The sequence below is a fragment of the Cibotium barometz genome, chromosome 6, assembly GCF_041138505.1.
Source record: "Cibotium barometz isolate CiBa-2024 chromosome 6, ASM4113850v1, whole genome shotgun sequence".
NCBI classification, from domain to species: domain Eukaryota; kingdom Viridiplantae; phylum Streptophyta; class Polypodiopsida; order Cyatheales; family Cibotiaceae; genus Cibotium; species Cibotium barometz.
The window spans coordinates 32,625,570-32,641,070 of NC_141051.1; the positions used below are offsets into that span (position 1 = coordinate 32,625,570).

Genomic DNA, 15,501 nt, shown 5'->3' on the forward strand with positions numbered 1-15,501 from the left:
ATGTCGCTTTCCACAATAGAGAAAAAGACACGAGGAAAAGCCCCGTTGTGTCCTGCCTTCTTGTCCTGCAGTCCACGCCTTTGTGTCCAACTCTGCCTGTATGGACAGCCAGCCAGCTTCATGCCAAAAGCAAAGGGGAAAGAGGGATTCAATAGGTGCCTGTGTGTACTGTTGCGCAGCAGCCAGACAACCTCCTTCCAAAAGCCACAAGAGAAAGAGAGGTTCAGTCTGCGCCTGTGCTTTCTGTAGCGCAGCAGACAGCCAGTATTCTCTCCCCAAAAAGCATGCGTGTGGAACTATTCACTTGCGCCTGTAGCTTCTGTGCCTTAATAGCCCAGCCCGCCAGCCTTCCTAAATCAAAAGAGAGAGAGACTGTGTGCTGCCCGACCAGTACACAAGCCTGTGGCAAAGAGGGAAAAACTTGTGTGTCCTCAGCGTACAGCCCAACCAGTCGCCAGCTTTCCCATGAACCAAATCTCCCGCGTGTAGCTGCAGTCCAGCCGCCCACCCTTTCCAAGAGAAAAGCACGTGTGTATGCTGCAGTCGACTCTTAGCAAGAGAGAGAGAAAGCCTACGTGCTGTTCATCCCCATGCTTCCTTGCAGCCCACTTCTTCCAAAAAGCACACGTGGCCCCAAAAATAGCATAAGGGCCACGTTTTTCTTTAATGAAGGGCTTTATAATGATTTTTAAAGGTTTTTAAACCTTTTAAGCTAAAATCTCTTTGCCCCCTTTCACACATGGGGTTATCCACACATGGGCTCCCTTTTTGACTCCAACCTGATGCCATTCACACTGTCCACCATGTCCCCGTTTGTATCTGCATCTTGTCCAGAGAAAAACACAGGGTCATGACAGTTCAACCCCCACCTTAATCCCAGTGGCATCTAAAAATGCAATGCAAAAAGATTAATCATTTCCATTTCAGATGGCATTGCGGTTCTGGTTCTGCTTCCCGTGTCATGTGACTATGGTTATGTGACACTTAGGTGCCCTCATGTTTCAGATTTGTCGCTTATATAGCCATAGCCAATTTGTGTTGGCCATGCTACATGCATTAAAATATCTTCTAACACACCTGGTAGTATAACTATGCACACTTTCATATCACATGTTGCTCGTTCTGGTATTGTATCTGCCATATGAGAAATGACCTTCAGCTTCGCAAAATTATTGAGTTGATTGGTGTCTGAATGTGGATGCAGAGCTATATACAGATGAGTTTGAAGCTGACATTGCCATGCGGCTGTTTGAAGTCAATGCTGTGGGCCCGGTTCTTGTAACGAAGGTAGTATAAGTTGGTGTTGTCGCTAGACAAGTGATGCAAGGCAAGTGTGTGTGTGTGCACGCGCACGTGCGTGCGGTGCTGATAGATTTTTTTTGTTCCCCAGAGTCCGAGCACCGTATAGTCAGCACCCTCTAGGATCCTTCGTAGGTGACCTAGCGCTTCACTCATAGGCCGCTTCCTTGGTCCCTCATCCACCGTATCGGCAGCTCACCATTTTAATCGAACCGAGAGAGAATTCAAGTTTTCATGAATGTGTATCTCATTGCAAACCTGTCATGTCACCATCACGCTCTCAGTACACTCACACATGATTTGTTCTGGATCGTGACATGAGCTATTCTACGTACTAGCTCCCCTTCTTGAGAGAGAGAGAGAGAGAGAGAGAGAGAGAGAGAGAGAGTTTGGTGTTTACGCAGTTACAAGGAACATGACGATGGAAGCTATACGTCAAAAAGATCCCATTCTTTTTAGCATTATACATCCAGGAGTAGTGAATACAGAGCACTCAAAGTTTTTTGCACCGAAGGTGCCGAATATGAAGCTCTTTGCGCCAGATTACGCGGTGGAAAGGCTTTTAGGTATATTGAACAAGGTTAGACTGGAAGACAACAGTAAGTTTACGTCTTGGGATAGGCAGGAGATTCCTTGGTAAAGTTTGAGCTAGAGGATGAAGTGTTTTTTACAGAGCAGAAAGTTCAGTCCTGCCTCGGGCGTGCGCAGGCTGCTGTTACCTCTCCGTTTAAAGGTGCCATGGTGTGTGATTCCGGCCATGCGTCATTTTGTCGGTCATGGAAGTGTTTGCTTTATTGTAGCTTCACACTATGAGCATGTGCACACACATACAAGCTTGTATAGGTATAGCTTCAAGTACCAAAGCACGGCGAACGATGTTAAGGTGACCTACATGGGAGTAATTCACATACACATCTAAATGAATTGGCAGTTTTTTAGGTCTTGTGGTTGTATTGTTACTTCCGCATTTGATCTGATTCGGATAATTGTACTGGCTATTGAATGTTTAAGTGATTTTCAAATTTATATGAACTTGAGCTGGCCATAGTAGTGCATCTTGCGTTGTGCATCTTCCCATAATTGCAGTCTTGTATAGAGGCAGAGTAAAAGGGTGTTGCAATGGTAGCATGTGAGGTAATCCCCAAACTTCTTGTGTTCGTTCACATAGTTGTGGTGATTGGATGGATAGATGTAGTGTTAGAAATGGTCCATAAATATTCGGCGGGTCTGAGGCAAGCTGCCTTGACCGGACCCATAATTGTTATAAGAACAAGGGCTTGTGCAAGGCCGAAGTGCGGCTGGCGGGGCCAAGGTTCAAGTGAAGGGAGATTAGAGTTAGGGTTTCATGTGGGAGACATACACAGAGAAGAAGAGAGAGAGAGAGAGAGAGACATGTGGAGATAAGTCAACTCATCGAATGTGAGTGTGTGACTCCCCTATCACACATGTATATTTGCACTAGTACACATAGTGCACTTAGTACATTAAAAGTACTAAGTGTACTATGTACTATAAAACTTATGGGCTAAACTCATCGAATGTGAGTGTGTGACTCCCCTATCACACATGTATATTTGCACTAGTACACATAGTGCACTTAGTACATTAAAAGTACTAAGTGTACTATGTACTATAAAACTTATGGGCTAGTACACACTATAAGGGTGGGCATAATGCCTTTACCCCAACAATCTCCCACTTAAAGGCAAAGTGCCCTTAAATGAAGGAAAAGAAAAATCAGCATGTACATGATAATATACAAGGCCATATCAAGGCTGAAACTGGCCTCATCCAATGCCCATCAAGTGTCTGCAATGAGCAAATCGCTCTGGAGGCAAACTCTTTGTCAACAGATCAGCCGGGTTGTCATCCGTATGAATCTTAACAAGCTGAATTTGCTTGTTCTCTATCACCTCTCTGATGAAGTGATACTTCACATCCACATGCTTCGTCTTTGCATGAAAGACAGGGTTCTTTGCCAACTGGATGGCACTCTGACTATCACAATGCAACAATGGAATATCCCCTGGATAACCCAAATCAACCACTAACCGAGATAGCCATAATGCCTCCTTGCAAGCCTCTGTGGCTGCAATATACTCGGCCTCTGTTGTAGATAAGGCAGTGCACTTCTGCATCCTGGATATCCATGACACAGCACCTCCTGTGAATGTAAACACATAACCGGTAGTAGACTTCCGGTTATCTGGATGACCGGCATAATCCGAATCCGTGTAACCATGCACTAATGCATCCTGTTTGCCAAAGCAAATGCACATATCCTGTGTGTCCTTCAGGTATCTCATGACACCTTTCACTGCTTCCCAATGCTTCTTGCCAGGGTTGGCCATGTATCTAGAAACCACTTCCACTGCAAATGCAATGTCCGGCCTGGTAGCAACCATGGCATACATGAGACTGCCACAAGCTGAAGCATACGGAATCTTGGCCATATCAGCCCTGCCACTATCCGACTGTGGGCTGTCCATAGCACTGAGTTTCACATATGGAGGCAAAGGAGTACTAGTCTTCTTCCCCCCCGTCCATATTGAACCTCTGCAAAACTTTGCCAATGTATTCCTTCTGAGACAAATACAACACATGCTGATTTTTGTCCCGAAGTATCCGCATACCCAAAATGTGATTTGCATCACCCAAATCCTTCATATCAAAGGTCTGATGCAGCCTCTTCTTCAAGGCATCCATCTCTTTACGAGATTTCCCGGCAATCAACATATCATCAACATATAAGATGAGGATCAATAGACTGCCATCCAAAGCTTTCTTGGTGTATAAGCAGTGATCTATGTCACTCCTGAAATCCTGGGATTTCATGAATGTATCAAATTTATGATACCATTCCGTTGGTGCATGTTTGAGCCCATAAAGACTCTTTTTCAGCTTGCATACAAGCTTCTCCTTTCCATTTACTGCATAACCCTCTGGCTGTTGCATATATATCTCCTCATGGAGATCACCGTGAAGAAAAGCAGTCTTCACATCCATCTGAATCAAATCCAGATCATCATGAGCAACCAAAGCTAATACAGCTCTAAGTGTGGTCATTTTGACCACTGGAGAGAAGATCTCATCAAAGTCCACACCATATTCCTGCTTGAAGTCCTTAGCCACTTACCTGGCTTTGTATCTTGGCTTTGCATCAGGTGCAACTTTGAGCCTGTAAACCCACTTGCATGGCAAAACCTTCTTGCCTGTAGGCAAATGCACCAACTTCCATGTTCCATTTTTGTGCAGAGAATCCATCTCTGACTTCATAGCACGCTCCCAAAGAGCCTTGTCTGCCCTCTGTAAAGCCTCCTTATAACAAGAGGGCTCCCCACAGTTAGTGAGCATCAAGTAGTCAACCCCTGGAACAAACCTGTCAGGGGCTCTGGAGGGTCTTGTGGACCTCCGTACCCAATGACCATCATTTGCAGGTTGCTGTCCAGCCTGCATATCACCTATTGGTGGCTCCTATTCTATGCCATAAGGTTGAAAGATCATGCCCGGTATCTCCTCTAACTGTGGGATATCCATAGGGATATCTTCTGCCATCTCTGGCTGTCCATTTGGACCATTTTCAGCACCATTTAAGGGCTGGTTTTGTTGCTGTAATGGCTGATTTACAGCCCTTGGTTGTTAGTCCATGATGTCCATCATCATCAAAGATGACTCTGCCAGGCTCCTGTTGCCTTGCAGACTCCTTATACATGCATGTTTCATCAAAAATGACATCATTGCTGTGTATAATCTTTCTATTCACTGGATCCCAAAGTCTATACCCCATTTCACCTCTATCACCATATCCTAGGAATATGCATTTGTGAGACTTAGGATCAAGTTTAGTGCATATTTCCCTGCGTATGTGCACGTACGCAACGCAACCAAACACTCTCAAGTGCTTGTAGGACGGAGGCTTCCCTGTCCATACTTCCTCTGGCACTTTCCCACCAAGCCTCGTGTTAGGTGACCTGTTTGCTCCATTCCTTTGACACTCATGTGTCCCAACCGGCTATGCCACATAGAGATTTTCGGCAGCTCGGTTGCATTTACATTAGCATGGTGACAAACACCAGCATGCATGAAGTAAAGAGTGTCCACCTTAGAGCCTCTGGCAACAACCAGTGAGCCCTTACTAATCTTCCACTTTCCACGACCAAATGTGGTAACATAATCAACATCATCAAGCTGTCGAGTAGAAAGCAGGTTCTTCTTGATCTCAAGCTGTGAGCCATCTGAAAACACAAGCCTCACATCACCTCTGCCAAGAATCTTGCATGCATGGTTGTCACCCAAATAAACCACTCCTTCATTGCCAGCAGTATACCTGACAAACAAGTCTCTGCAACCTGTGACATGAAAGGAGGCACTTGAAATGATCCATGAGTGCATAACATGACCATCTCCTGCAAGAAGTGAATGGGCATCAAGTGAAGACGTGAATAGGACTTCATCCTCACTGTCACCTGCATGTGACACATTGACTTCTTCAATCTTGACTCCACTTTTGCCCTTTGGCTTTGCATCTTTGGCTTCATCTTTGTCTTTGTCTTTTTCTTTGCCCTTTTCCTTTTGATCATTCTGCCATTTGTAGCATTGCTTTTTGATATGTCCCTTCTTGCCACAATAATGGCATTCCAAGTCCTTTTTGGAGCGGGACTTGCTCCTTCCCCGTTCTTGGCTATTACCCCTTTGCTGGGATCTCCCACGTGCATTCATTGCATTGGACTTTCCAACAGAGTTGTTCTTCTTGTTCATCTCCTCTTGAAGGAGAGCACCCTCAACATCTGCATATGACAACATAGCATTTGAATTGCTAGTGGCTGTCTTGAATGTGTCCCAACTCTCTGGCAAAGTGCATAAGAGAAAGGTGGCTTTGAACTCATCGTCCATTGCCAACTTTTGATTGATGACCTGGCTGACAATACCATTAAACTCATTTAGATGGGCTGTCATAGACGCCCCTTCCTTCATTTGAAGACCTATGAGTTTCTTTCAACCAATACACTTTGCTTGAGGCACTTTGCTGGGCATACAAGTCCTGCAATCTTTGCCACATTCCCCAAGCTGTCTTCTCTTCACGTATGCTGAAAAGTAAAGAGTCTGTCACAGACAACATGATGTGGATCTTGCCAGCTCATCCATATCTTCCCATTCTTCAGCAGTAAGAGAAGAGGGCATTACACCCCTTTCTTTGATGGGCTTGTGCTGCTTCTTCTGGAGCAACACATTATAGCACTGGGTTTGCCAAATGTCATAATTATGTGAGCCTTCAAGCTTTTTGATGTGAAGCAATGAAGAGCTCTCACCTGTGGTTGCCATAGCAATATGCAACCTTTGTCAATGCCTGACTCCCTGCAAGATGTGCAAACACTGCACCACAAAAGCACACAAAGTGCTCACAGTTGTTCTCCCAAAGTTTATCTCCCACTGCGGAAGCACGAATGCAACTCTCTTCCCACTGATTGTGATAAAATCACCAAAATCTGGTTGCTGCAGATTTATGACAGCACCTTAGATGTGCTCTGTTCCCCTTCCAAAGTACTGCACAACAGTACTAAGTGCTCACCAATGATGTACCAAATCTGTACCGGCAAGTACAGCAACTGAAAATGAGCCTTTTTCTCACTCAAGTCAATGTACAGCCATGCCAAAACTTGTACAAAGTTGTACCAAATCTGTACCAGCAAGTATAGTAACAATAAATGCTCTCCTGGCTGTCCAAAAGAGTGAAAATCAGACCTTGATAGTCCCTACCACTGCATACAACAGTCCCGGACAGAAATTAGGCAAAAGCCCCTTGACTGCAAGTGGATTACTGAGGGTTCAAGGCATAAAAGTCTTCCCTGCTGCTTTGCCAAGCTCAACAAGCACAAAATCTTGAAAAGCCCCTTGATTCAAGATCAATTTCTGATCATGAATGGTACATTAACGCACATGAAGACATCCAGAGTCTTCACAATGCTTCCCCCTGGCCACATATACATCCAATACATAAAAGCCTCTTGATTTAATGGCACATTGAGTGCTTGACAGGCATCAACACATTGCCCAAAGCATCAAATGCCAGTGCCTGCATGCAAATCAACCCAATTGGCACAAAAGCCCTTTGATTTGCACTCCAATTTCCTGCAATTTTGCCACAAATGTGAGATTGCTCACATCATACAGCATGTATGAATGCTCAATGACACAATTACATCAAAAGCCCCAAATTTTGACATCCAATTTCGTGCAAATTGACCCGGAATGTGACCAATGTCACCCAATTTTGCCAATTTTGCTCAAAATCTGAGCCATTTGGACTTGTACCTGCTCAATTGATGAAAAAGGACATGCAAAATCCCAAAAAATTGAAGCAAAATACCTCAGACAATTTCTGATTTTTTGTTTCAAAAAAGGGGGGTGTCTTCGTATTTGCTGAATCGTGAAGGAGCTGTTGTTGCTGTTGTCTGAAAACTGCTGTATTGGTGCAGTAAATGTCGCCGGACGAGCTTGAGTCTAGATTCTGCCGCTGCCTCCTCCAAGTTTTCTAGCTATGGCCGCCCAAGCTGTCTGTGCGTCCACCTCATTCACAACTGCACAATGCTTGCGTGACCTCCTTGTGTAGCGCTGCAATTGGCAGCCAAGAGGGAAGCCCGTGAGCACCTGTAGCGTCTGCTACGCACATCTGTCTACAGTCGCCTGCTGCTTCCGTATGGTACCTGCTCGCCCAGCTTCTGTACTGATTCCGTACCTGCTTCCGTACAGTACCAGTCGACTGTACGTGCACAGTACAGTCAACTGTACTTGTTCATACCACAACCTACTCAGTACAACTGTGGTAAGCATTACAAGTTTTGATTTTTGGGCATTTTTATTTTCTGTGTGAAAATCTACAGGCAAATACAGGCAGACTTTCTTGCAAAGAAAACTCTACAGGTTTCTTGCAAGGTTTTGGGTGCAGTAATTTTGGGCATTTTTGGGGCATTTTGGCACTGTGTAAGCCATTTTTGCTACTCTACTCAGTCAGTGGTGCATTGTGTTGCACATTCAGAGGATTGAGAGTGCAGGCATATTTGGGTGAACTGTATTCAGTGGAGTACAGTTGCTTTCAGGGTTCTTGCTATTGGGTTTTTTGATACACAGGTACAACATTGTGCATAGGCATAATGGCAAATCAACAGCAGAGTGATGTATTCACGTATTTGTCTAAGGAAGACAAATTGGACGGCACGAACTACTCCTTGTGGAGTTTTATGCTGAAAAATGTGCTCGTGGCAAAAGGTCTTTGGGATTTTGTTAGTGGTGATGAACCACGTCCAGGTCCATTGGCTCGAGAGACTCCTCCCCAAGGGGGTGCTTGTGGACGAGGACAACAGGTACAGGCTCTAGGGCAGCCATTGCCTGTTCAAAGAACAAATGCTCAGAAGACATGGGATGCCAGGGATGCACAAGCCTTGTCACTCATTGCATTGTCAGTACAGAGGTCTATTATACCTCATATTTGTTCGGCTGGCTCTTCACAGAATGCATGGGTGACTTTGGAGCAGATATATGCTGCTCGTAATGAGGCTCGGAAGCAAGGGTTTTAAAAAAACACCAGCCATGTCACCAGCTTTGGAATGCACACATCCGTACTGTACGGACTGAATGAATCCGTACCAATACAGAATGCAACTATGGCACACTAAGGCATTAAAAAACTAGATTGGTAACAAAGAGGTGGCCCCATCACCAATTCTTCAACTTTGAGGAAATTTGAACATGTTCTCTGAACCCACATCCCTTGCATTGCACACCACCTGTTCTCATTCTGCCTCCCCTTTCATGCGGCACATTGTCCCCCCTTCCCTCCTTTCATACCTCTTAATACAATATCACATGTTTGTAATTTAACTTAGGTTTTCAAAAAAGGATGCACTTAAAGCTCAGAATATGTGTGCAGAGCCTGCACCATCTGAGTAATCAACCATTGGGAAATTTGAATAGCATTTTGCAACAAATTTTTCATACTGTACACGATTGTACTTATCACAATAAACTTTCAGACCACCTCAAGGCTACAAAAGTTAAAAACTTTTGTAGAGAAAAACCCCTGGGTACATAAGAGACTCTTGAAGAGAAAAACACTTAACATTGACATAGGAAGCCTCTACAGCCTGCACCCTTGACTAGCATGTACAGCTAGATGTTCTCTGTGTCCTTCCAGTTGACACATCAACTGTATCTGGAAAGTATCTGTAACAAACTGTCTTTAATTAACATGCACGAAAGCAAAAGGACCTTTCTCACGGCTTAAAAATAACACTACAATCCCCCAAAAAAATGTAAAGACTTACATTTCATCCTCGACTTCATTCTTCAAAGCATTCTGGGCAACACACAGGAATGCCGCATCCACATTCAAGTCTTCTTTTGCTGAAGTTTCAAAATAGGGTGTGTTTCCTTTCGTCGCCAACCATGCCCTCGCCTTCTTCTCAGATACCTTTACAAAATGCACACCTTGTAATTGAGTGTCAATGAAAGCTAGTTTGTTGGAAAAGCAGAAAAAGCCTTAACATACCACTCTACTGCTGCCATCATCGACATCTATTTTGTTCCCGAGGATCACAAAAGGGAAGTTATCAGGGTTGGGTATGTTTGCCTGCATTACAAATGAAATAAGAAAGTTATAGAGGTATAATCTTGCATGATGATAGGATGGTGTGCATGATGATAGGATGGTGTGCATGCGTGCGCGTGTGCACCAGCGTGCGCGGAGGTGCGCATGTGTATGCACCCGTGTGCAAACGCGTGCGTGCATGCGCACCCGCATGCGTACGCGTGCGCAGAGCTGCGCATGTGTATGTGCACCAACTACGTACTCAAATGTGTAGACAATGTGGTATAAGGGTATGTAAAGCACTCATTCGTTTGTTTAAGCATCACATTAAATGCCATGTTTTTCTTGTTGTTTAAGAGAAAGGAATTTACCTGCATTAGAAAACCATCCCTCCAATTTTCAAGGCTGTCAAAAGACTTCATCACATTGACATCATAAACTAGTACACAGCAATCTGCCCCTCGGTAGAAAGCCGATCCAAGGCTTTGAAACCGCTCTTGCCCGGCTGTATCCCAGATCTGATTGAAGAAGAAATACGCATGGATATGTAACATTAAACTTCTTCCACAAATACATTAAAAAATAAAGTCCCTCTAAAGATTTGAAACAAACCCTGGTTAGAAGATTGCCTGAAGATGACTTAATAAACACTTGCCTGCAAGGTTAGCAACTTGTCATCAATTTGCACTTCTTTGGTGAGAAAGTCTGCACCTATGGTGGCCTTGTATTGGGTGTTGAACCTCTTATTGACATATCTAGGGTGTTAAAGGTCAAAGACCCAAAACTAAATTTATGAGAAAAAAAAACAAAAAAACAAAAGCAAGTAAATTCTTAAAGCAAGAAATTAGCGAAAAAGAAATCAGAAATACATCTTAAAATTTTGCAAATAAAACATGTAGATTCATTCAAAAAGTCAATAGGTTATTGGGGAGGGAAGCTGATCTTGCAAGAGAATGTGGGTAGGATACTGATTCATTAGTGAAGTTTTCCCGACTCTGCAAGAAGGCAAAGCCATGTCCGCACAGTTTCATTAGGCTTATTATGATTCGTATTATTAAATTTAAAAACAACCCATTTAAATTAAGAGAAGAGGGTACCCGCTGTCGCCAAGGACAATGACTTTGATGAGCGTTCGCCGGCGAGAAGCCATGCCTTCTTCTTGCCAAAACAAGAAGACGACTCACACAGACGAAAGCTCACATGTAATTATTAATAATAACTTCACTTCGAATTCGTTTTTTCCTTCCTCTTTATTTTTATTTTTATTTTTATTTGGGGGTACTGATGCGGTCGGTGACATTGTAGTTTATTTTTGGCCCTTGGCGTCTTGCCACGTCGCCTACCTTCACGATTTCCCCCTTTGTATCACGAGTGCGTTCTCTCTCCCTCCCTTTAGAACTAATTCTTCTCTCTCTTTCTCTCCCCTCTCTTTTCCCCCCTTAAAAAAAGGCTCATTAACAAAAATCTCTCTCTCACTCTCCCCCCCTCTCTCTCTCTCTCTCTCTCTCTCTCTCTCTCTCTCTATATATATATATATAACCTTTTCTCTCTCCAACTCTCTCCAACTACTCTGTCTATTTCTCTCGAATTGTCTAACTCTCTCTCTAAGACTCACTCTCTCTCACTCTCTCTCTCTCTCTCTCTCTCTCTCTCTCTCAAGCTCTCTTATTGTCTCTAGCTCTCTATTTCTCTCGAACTGGCCAACTCTCTCTCTAACTCTTTGTAACACACACACACTCTCTCTCTAACTCTCTCTCACTCTCTATCTCTCTCTCTAACTCTTTGTAACACACACACACTCTCTCTCTAACTCTCTCTCTCTCTCTCTAACTCTATTTCTCTAGTTCGATAACCCACATTAGCCTACTGTGTAGAGTATAAATCCATTGTTCTGTACATTGCTTGAGCTCGTATAAGCCTCTATGACAATGTACGGGTGCAACAAATCTAAAAGGGGTAGATGAAGGGTGATACAAAAGGTTGAACTAGAATTTCGATGTTGTGGAAGATAAGAAAGAGAGGTGGAAGATAATAGGAAGGAGCTTGAGAGAACATAGGTCCTGTTGTGAGAAAAATGTGTGAGTTAGGAAAGGAGTTGGATAGTGGAGCTTGGGAGAGGTGGAGTGGAGCTTGGGAGGCTAAGGAGGAGGGACATAAGAAGAGGTGAGGAGGGCAACTATGGGAGGAGGTATGAAAGAAGAGGTAGGGAGGTGCTAAAAGAGAGGGAGGTGCTGAAAAGGAGGGAGGCAGGCAGGCAGACCGGAGGTGCTCAAAGGAGGAAAAGTGAGTTATGCATATGCTAAAAAGATGCAGGGGAGAAGAGAGCTTGAGCAGGCAAACATACCCGACCCTGATAACTTCTCGTTTGTGATCCTCGGGAACAAAATAGATGTCGATGATGGCAGCAGTAGAGTGGTATGTTAAGGCTTTTTCTGCTTTTCCAACAAACTAGCTTTCATTGACACTCAATTTCAAGGTGTGCATTTTGTAAAGGTATCTGAGAAGAAGGCGAGGGCATGGTTGGCGACGAAAGGAAACACACCCTATTTTGAAACTTCAGCAAAAGAAGACTTGAATGTGGATGCGGCATTCCAGTGTGTTGCCCAGAATGCTTTGAAGAATGAAGTCGAGGATGAAATGTAAGTCTTTACATTTTTTTGGGAGATTGTAGTGTTATTTTTAAGCCGTGAGAAAGGTCCTTTTGCTTTCGTGCATGTTAATTAAAGACAGTTTGTTACAGATACTTTCCAGATACAGTTGATGTGTCAACTGGAAGGACACAAAGAACATCTAGCTGTACATGCTAGTCAAGGGTGCAGGCTGTAGAGGCTTCCTATGTCAATGTTAAGTATTTTTCTCTTCAAGAGTCTCTTATGTACCCAGGGGTTTTTCTCTACAAACCTGGGCACATTCAGACATGCATCTGTGGATTTTTTAGTGGGGACGTGATCATCCGTGTTGGTGGTTTAATTGAGGTGTGCGTCGTTTTTAACTTTTGTAGCCTCGAGGTGGTCTGAAAGTTTATTGTGATAAGTACAATCGTGTACAGTATGAAAAATTTGTTGCAAAATGCTATTCAAATTTCCCAATGGTTGATTACTCAGATGGTGCAGGCTCTGCACACATATTCTGAGCTTTAAGTGCATCCTTTTTTGAAAACCTAAGTTAAATTACAAACATGTGATATTGTATTAAGAGGTATGAAAGGAGGGAAGGGGGGGACAATGTGCCGCATGAAAGGGGAGGCAGAATGAGAACAGGTAGCAATGCAAGGGATGTGGGTTCAGAGAACATGTTCAAATTTCCTCAAAGTTGAAGAATTGGTGATGGGGCCACCTCTTTGTTACCAATCTAGTTTTTTAATGCCTTAGTGTGCCATAGTTGCATTCTGTATTGGTACGGATTCATTCAGTCCGTACAGTACGGATGTGTGCATTCCAAAGCTGGTGACATGGCTGATGTTTTTTTAAAACCCTTGCTTTAAGGTCTTGTACGTTTTCTTTTCCGCTTCTCTTGTTTTCTATGCTACCGTTGCCATGCACTACCGTACTTCCAAGGCATGGCTTTCTCTCTCTCTCTCTCTCTCTCTCTCTCTCTCTCTCTCTCTCTCTCTCTCTCTCTCTCTCTCTCTCAACCCTTAATTAAATTAATTTTAATGTTACAGCTATCCCCAATATAAATCCACCTCAGCATGGATGACCCATTTTGGGAGAGTCTATAAAACTCATCCTCAAGGTTGGTCATGTATTGGGGAGCGTTTTTTTGAGATCGGACACAAAGGTGTCCCATACAACTGTTATGGAAATGCGAATTGTGGAATTATTTGATATTTTATGTGATATTTATGGTACGCTCATTTGCCACACGGTCGTGACTGGTTACGTGCGAGAGCGTGGAGCAGTGGTCGCACCGGGATGGGCGGATAAGTGAGATTTAATGTGTCTTGTGTTTATGATGAGTAAATCAGTGCACGGAGTAGCGTGGGTGCGATGGATTTGTTGAAATATACAAGTGAATAGGGTGTGTGCGGGAACAAGCCCTTAGCAAGAGGCTGTAAAAGAGAATTTGTAAATGAGTGAGAAGCTGTGAAAAGGTGAGAGGTATCTACTGGGAGAGAATAAAGGGTAGCATGAGAATGTGGAGATATTCTGGGAAGAGGTGGAGAGAATCAAGCAAAAGAGGTGGAGTGAATCAAGGAGAGATTAGTGGGATTAGATGCTTGGATGTAAACTCTTTAAATTGAGGCATTGGTTTAATGAGAATTTGTTGGTTTTTGATTGTTCATGTTTACATTAAGCTATCAATTAATTGCTCATTAATCTTGTCTTAATTGATGAGCTCATTAATTGCTCATTACATGGTGTACATCCATAGTTTCGGATAAGGATGTACGGTTTACTGGCCTTTTTTTGGAGGCATATTTTTAACAAATTAAAAGTGCCTCTACACATGAGCAGTGGAAACCATCCAAAAAATGATGGTCAGACCAAGCGGGTTAATCAAATCCTAGAGGACATGTTGAGAGCATATGTATCTAATAAGCAGGCAGATTGGGACACATACCTTCCTATGCTAGAGTTTGCTTATAATAACAGACCTCACAAGGTGACGGGCTTGTCTCCTTTTGAGATGAATTATGATATGTCTCCATTTGCTCCGGATACTATAGGCATAGCCAAGATGTAAGAGAATTTAAAGTTAGCTAAAGCTAAGATTCAGCAAGCTGTTGATAGAGCTAAATTCGATGTTGACAAGAAAAGATCAGTTAGAATTTTCAAAGAAGGAGAAAAAGCCTTTCTCCAAGTGCCGGCAAATTCTACTTCTTTATCTACTGGAAAGTGTCCTAAGCTTTCTCCTCGATTTTGTGAACCATGGAAGATTATCCAGAAGCTTGGTGACGTGGCATATAGGCTACACTTGCAACCTGGTTGTCATATCCATCCAGTATTTCATGTTAGTAAGTTAAAAAGATTTATATCACGTGATGATAATTTGATAGATGGTCTTATTTCCCTACAGGAACAAGATACAGTAGACCATGGTCCAAATAGGATATTAGATCGGAGAGAGAAATGACTTCGCAATTGTATTCTCCGAGAGTTTCTAGTTGCCTGGAAAGGTCTTCCTTTGATGGATGCCACTTGGGAATCTGAAGCTTTAATACGCCAACACTTCTGATAGCTGATCATTGAGGACAATGATCTTTGAAAGAGGGAGAGAATGTTAGAAATGGTTCATTAGTATTTGACGGCAAGCTGCCTAGACTAGACCCATAATTGTGGTGTGAACAAGGGCTTGTACAAGGCCAAAGTGCGGCGGGCAGGGCCAGGGTTCAAGCTTGGGGGTTTAGCCACGACAAGGATGCAGTAGTTATTCGAGCATCGGTGGGGCTAAGTTGGGTGGGAGTGGTTGCTTAGTCGGAATCATTTAAAAAAGACATCTTTGGGGCTAAAAAGGTTGGGAGGAGAGTAACACCACACACATCCACATTTTTATTTTTGGCAACTCATGCACGTACACTCCTTCTCTCACATGTAGGTTTTTATTCATGTAGGCGACCATACATCAACACACTCCGAAAGTTATTGTAATTTAGTTTGTTTTCTTGCTCACAAGGA

At 43.3% G+C, this 15,501-nt stretch overlaps 2 protein-coding genes across 2 annotated transcripts in view; one reads left to right on the forward strand and one right to left on the reverse strand.

Annotated features, from left to right (window-relative positions):
- Positions 1–12,966, forward strand: part of LOC147637649 (ras-related protein Rab7-like) — a 40,076-nt gene extending 27,110 nt beyond the window's left edge. The window contains exons 2-3 of the mRNA XM_086799479.1: positions 12,377–12,522; positions 12,624–12,966. Of these exons, the coding sequence (XP_086655605.1) occupies positions 12,377–12,522; positions 12,624–12,690 (213 nt within the window). The 3' untranslated portion in view covers positions 12,691–12,966. The remainder of the gene's footprint in view (positions 1–12,376; positions 12,523–12,623) is intronic.
- Positions 9,347–11,124, reverse strand: LOC147637651 (ras-related protein Rab7-like). Its single transcript, XM_086798935.1, has 7 exons — positions 10,981–11,124; positions 10,852–10,878; positions 10,539–10,638; positions 10,255–10,401; positions 9,845–9,925; positions 9,621–9,766; positions 9,347–9,519 (listed from the first exon to the last, which is right to left on the reverse strand). Exons 1-7 carry the CDS (start codon positions 11,031–11,033, stop codon positions 9,453–9,455), a joined length of 621 nt encoding a protein of 206 aa, XP_086655061.1. The 5' UTR covers positions 11,034–11,124; the 3' UTR covers positions 9,347–9,452.
- Positions 12,967–15,501: the final 2,535 nt, after the last annotated feature.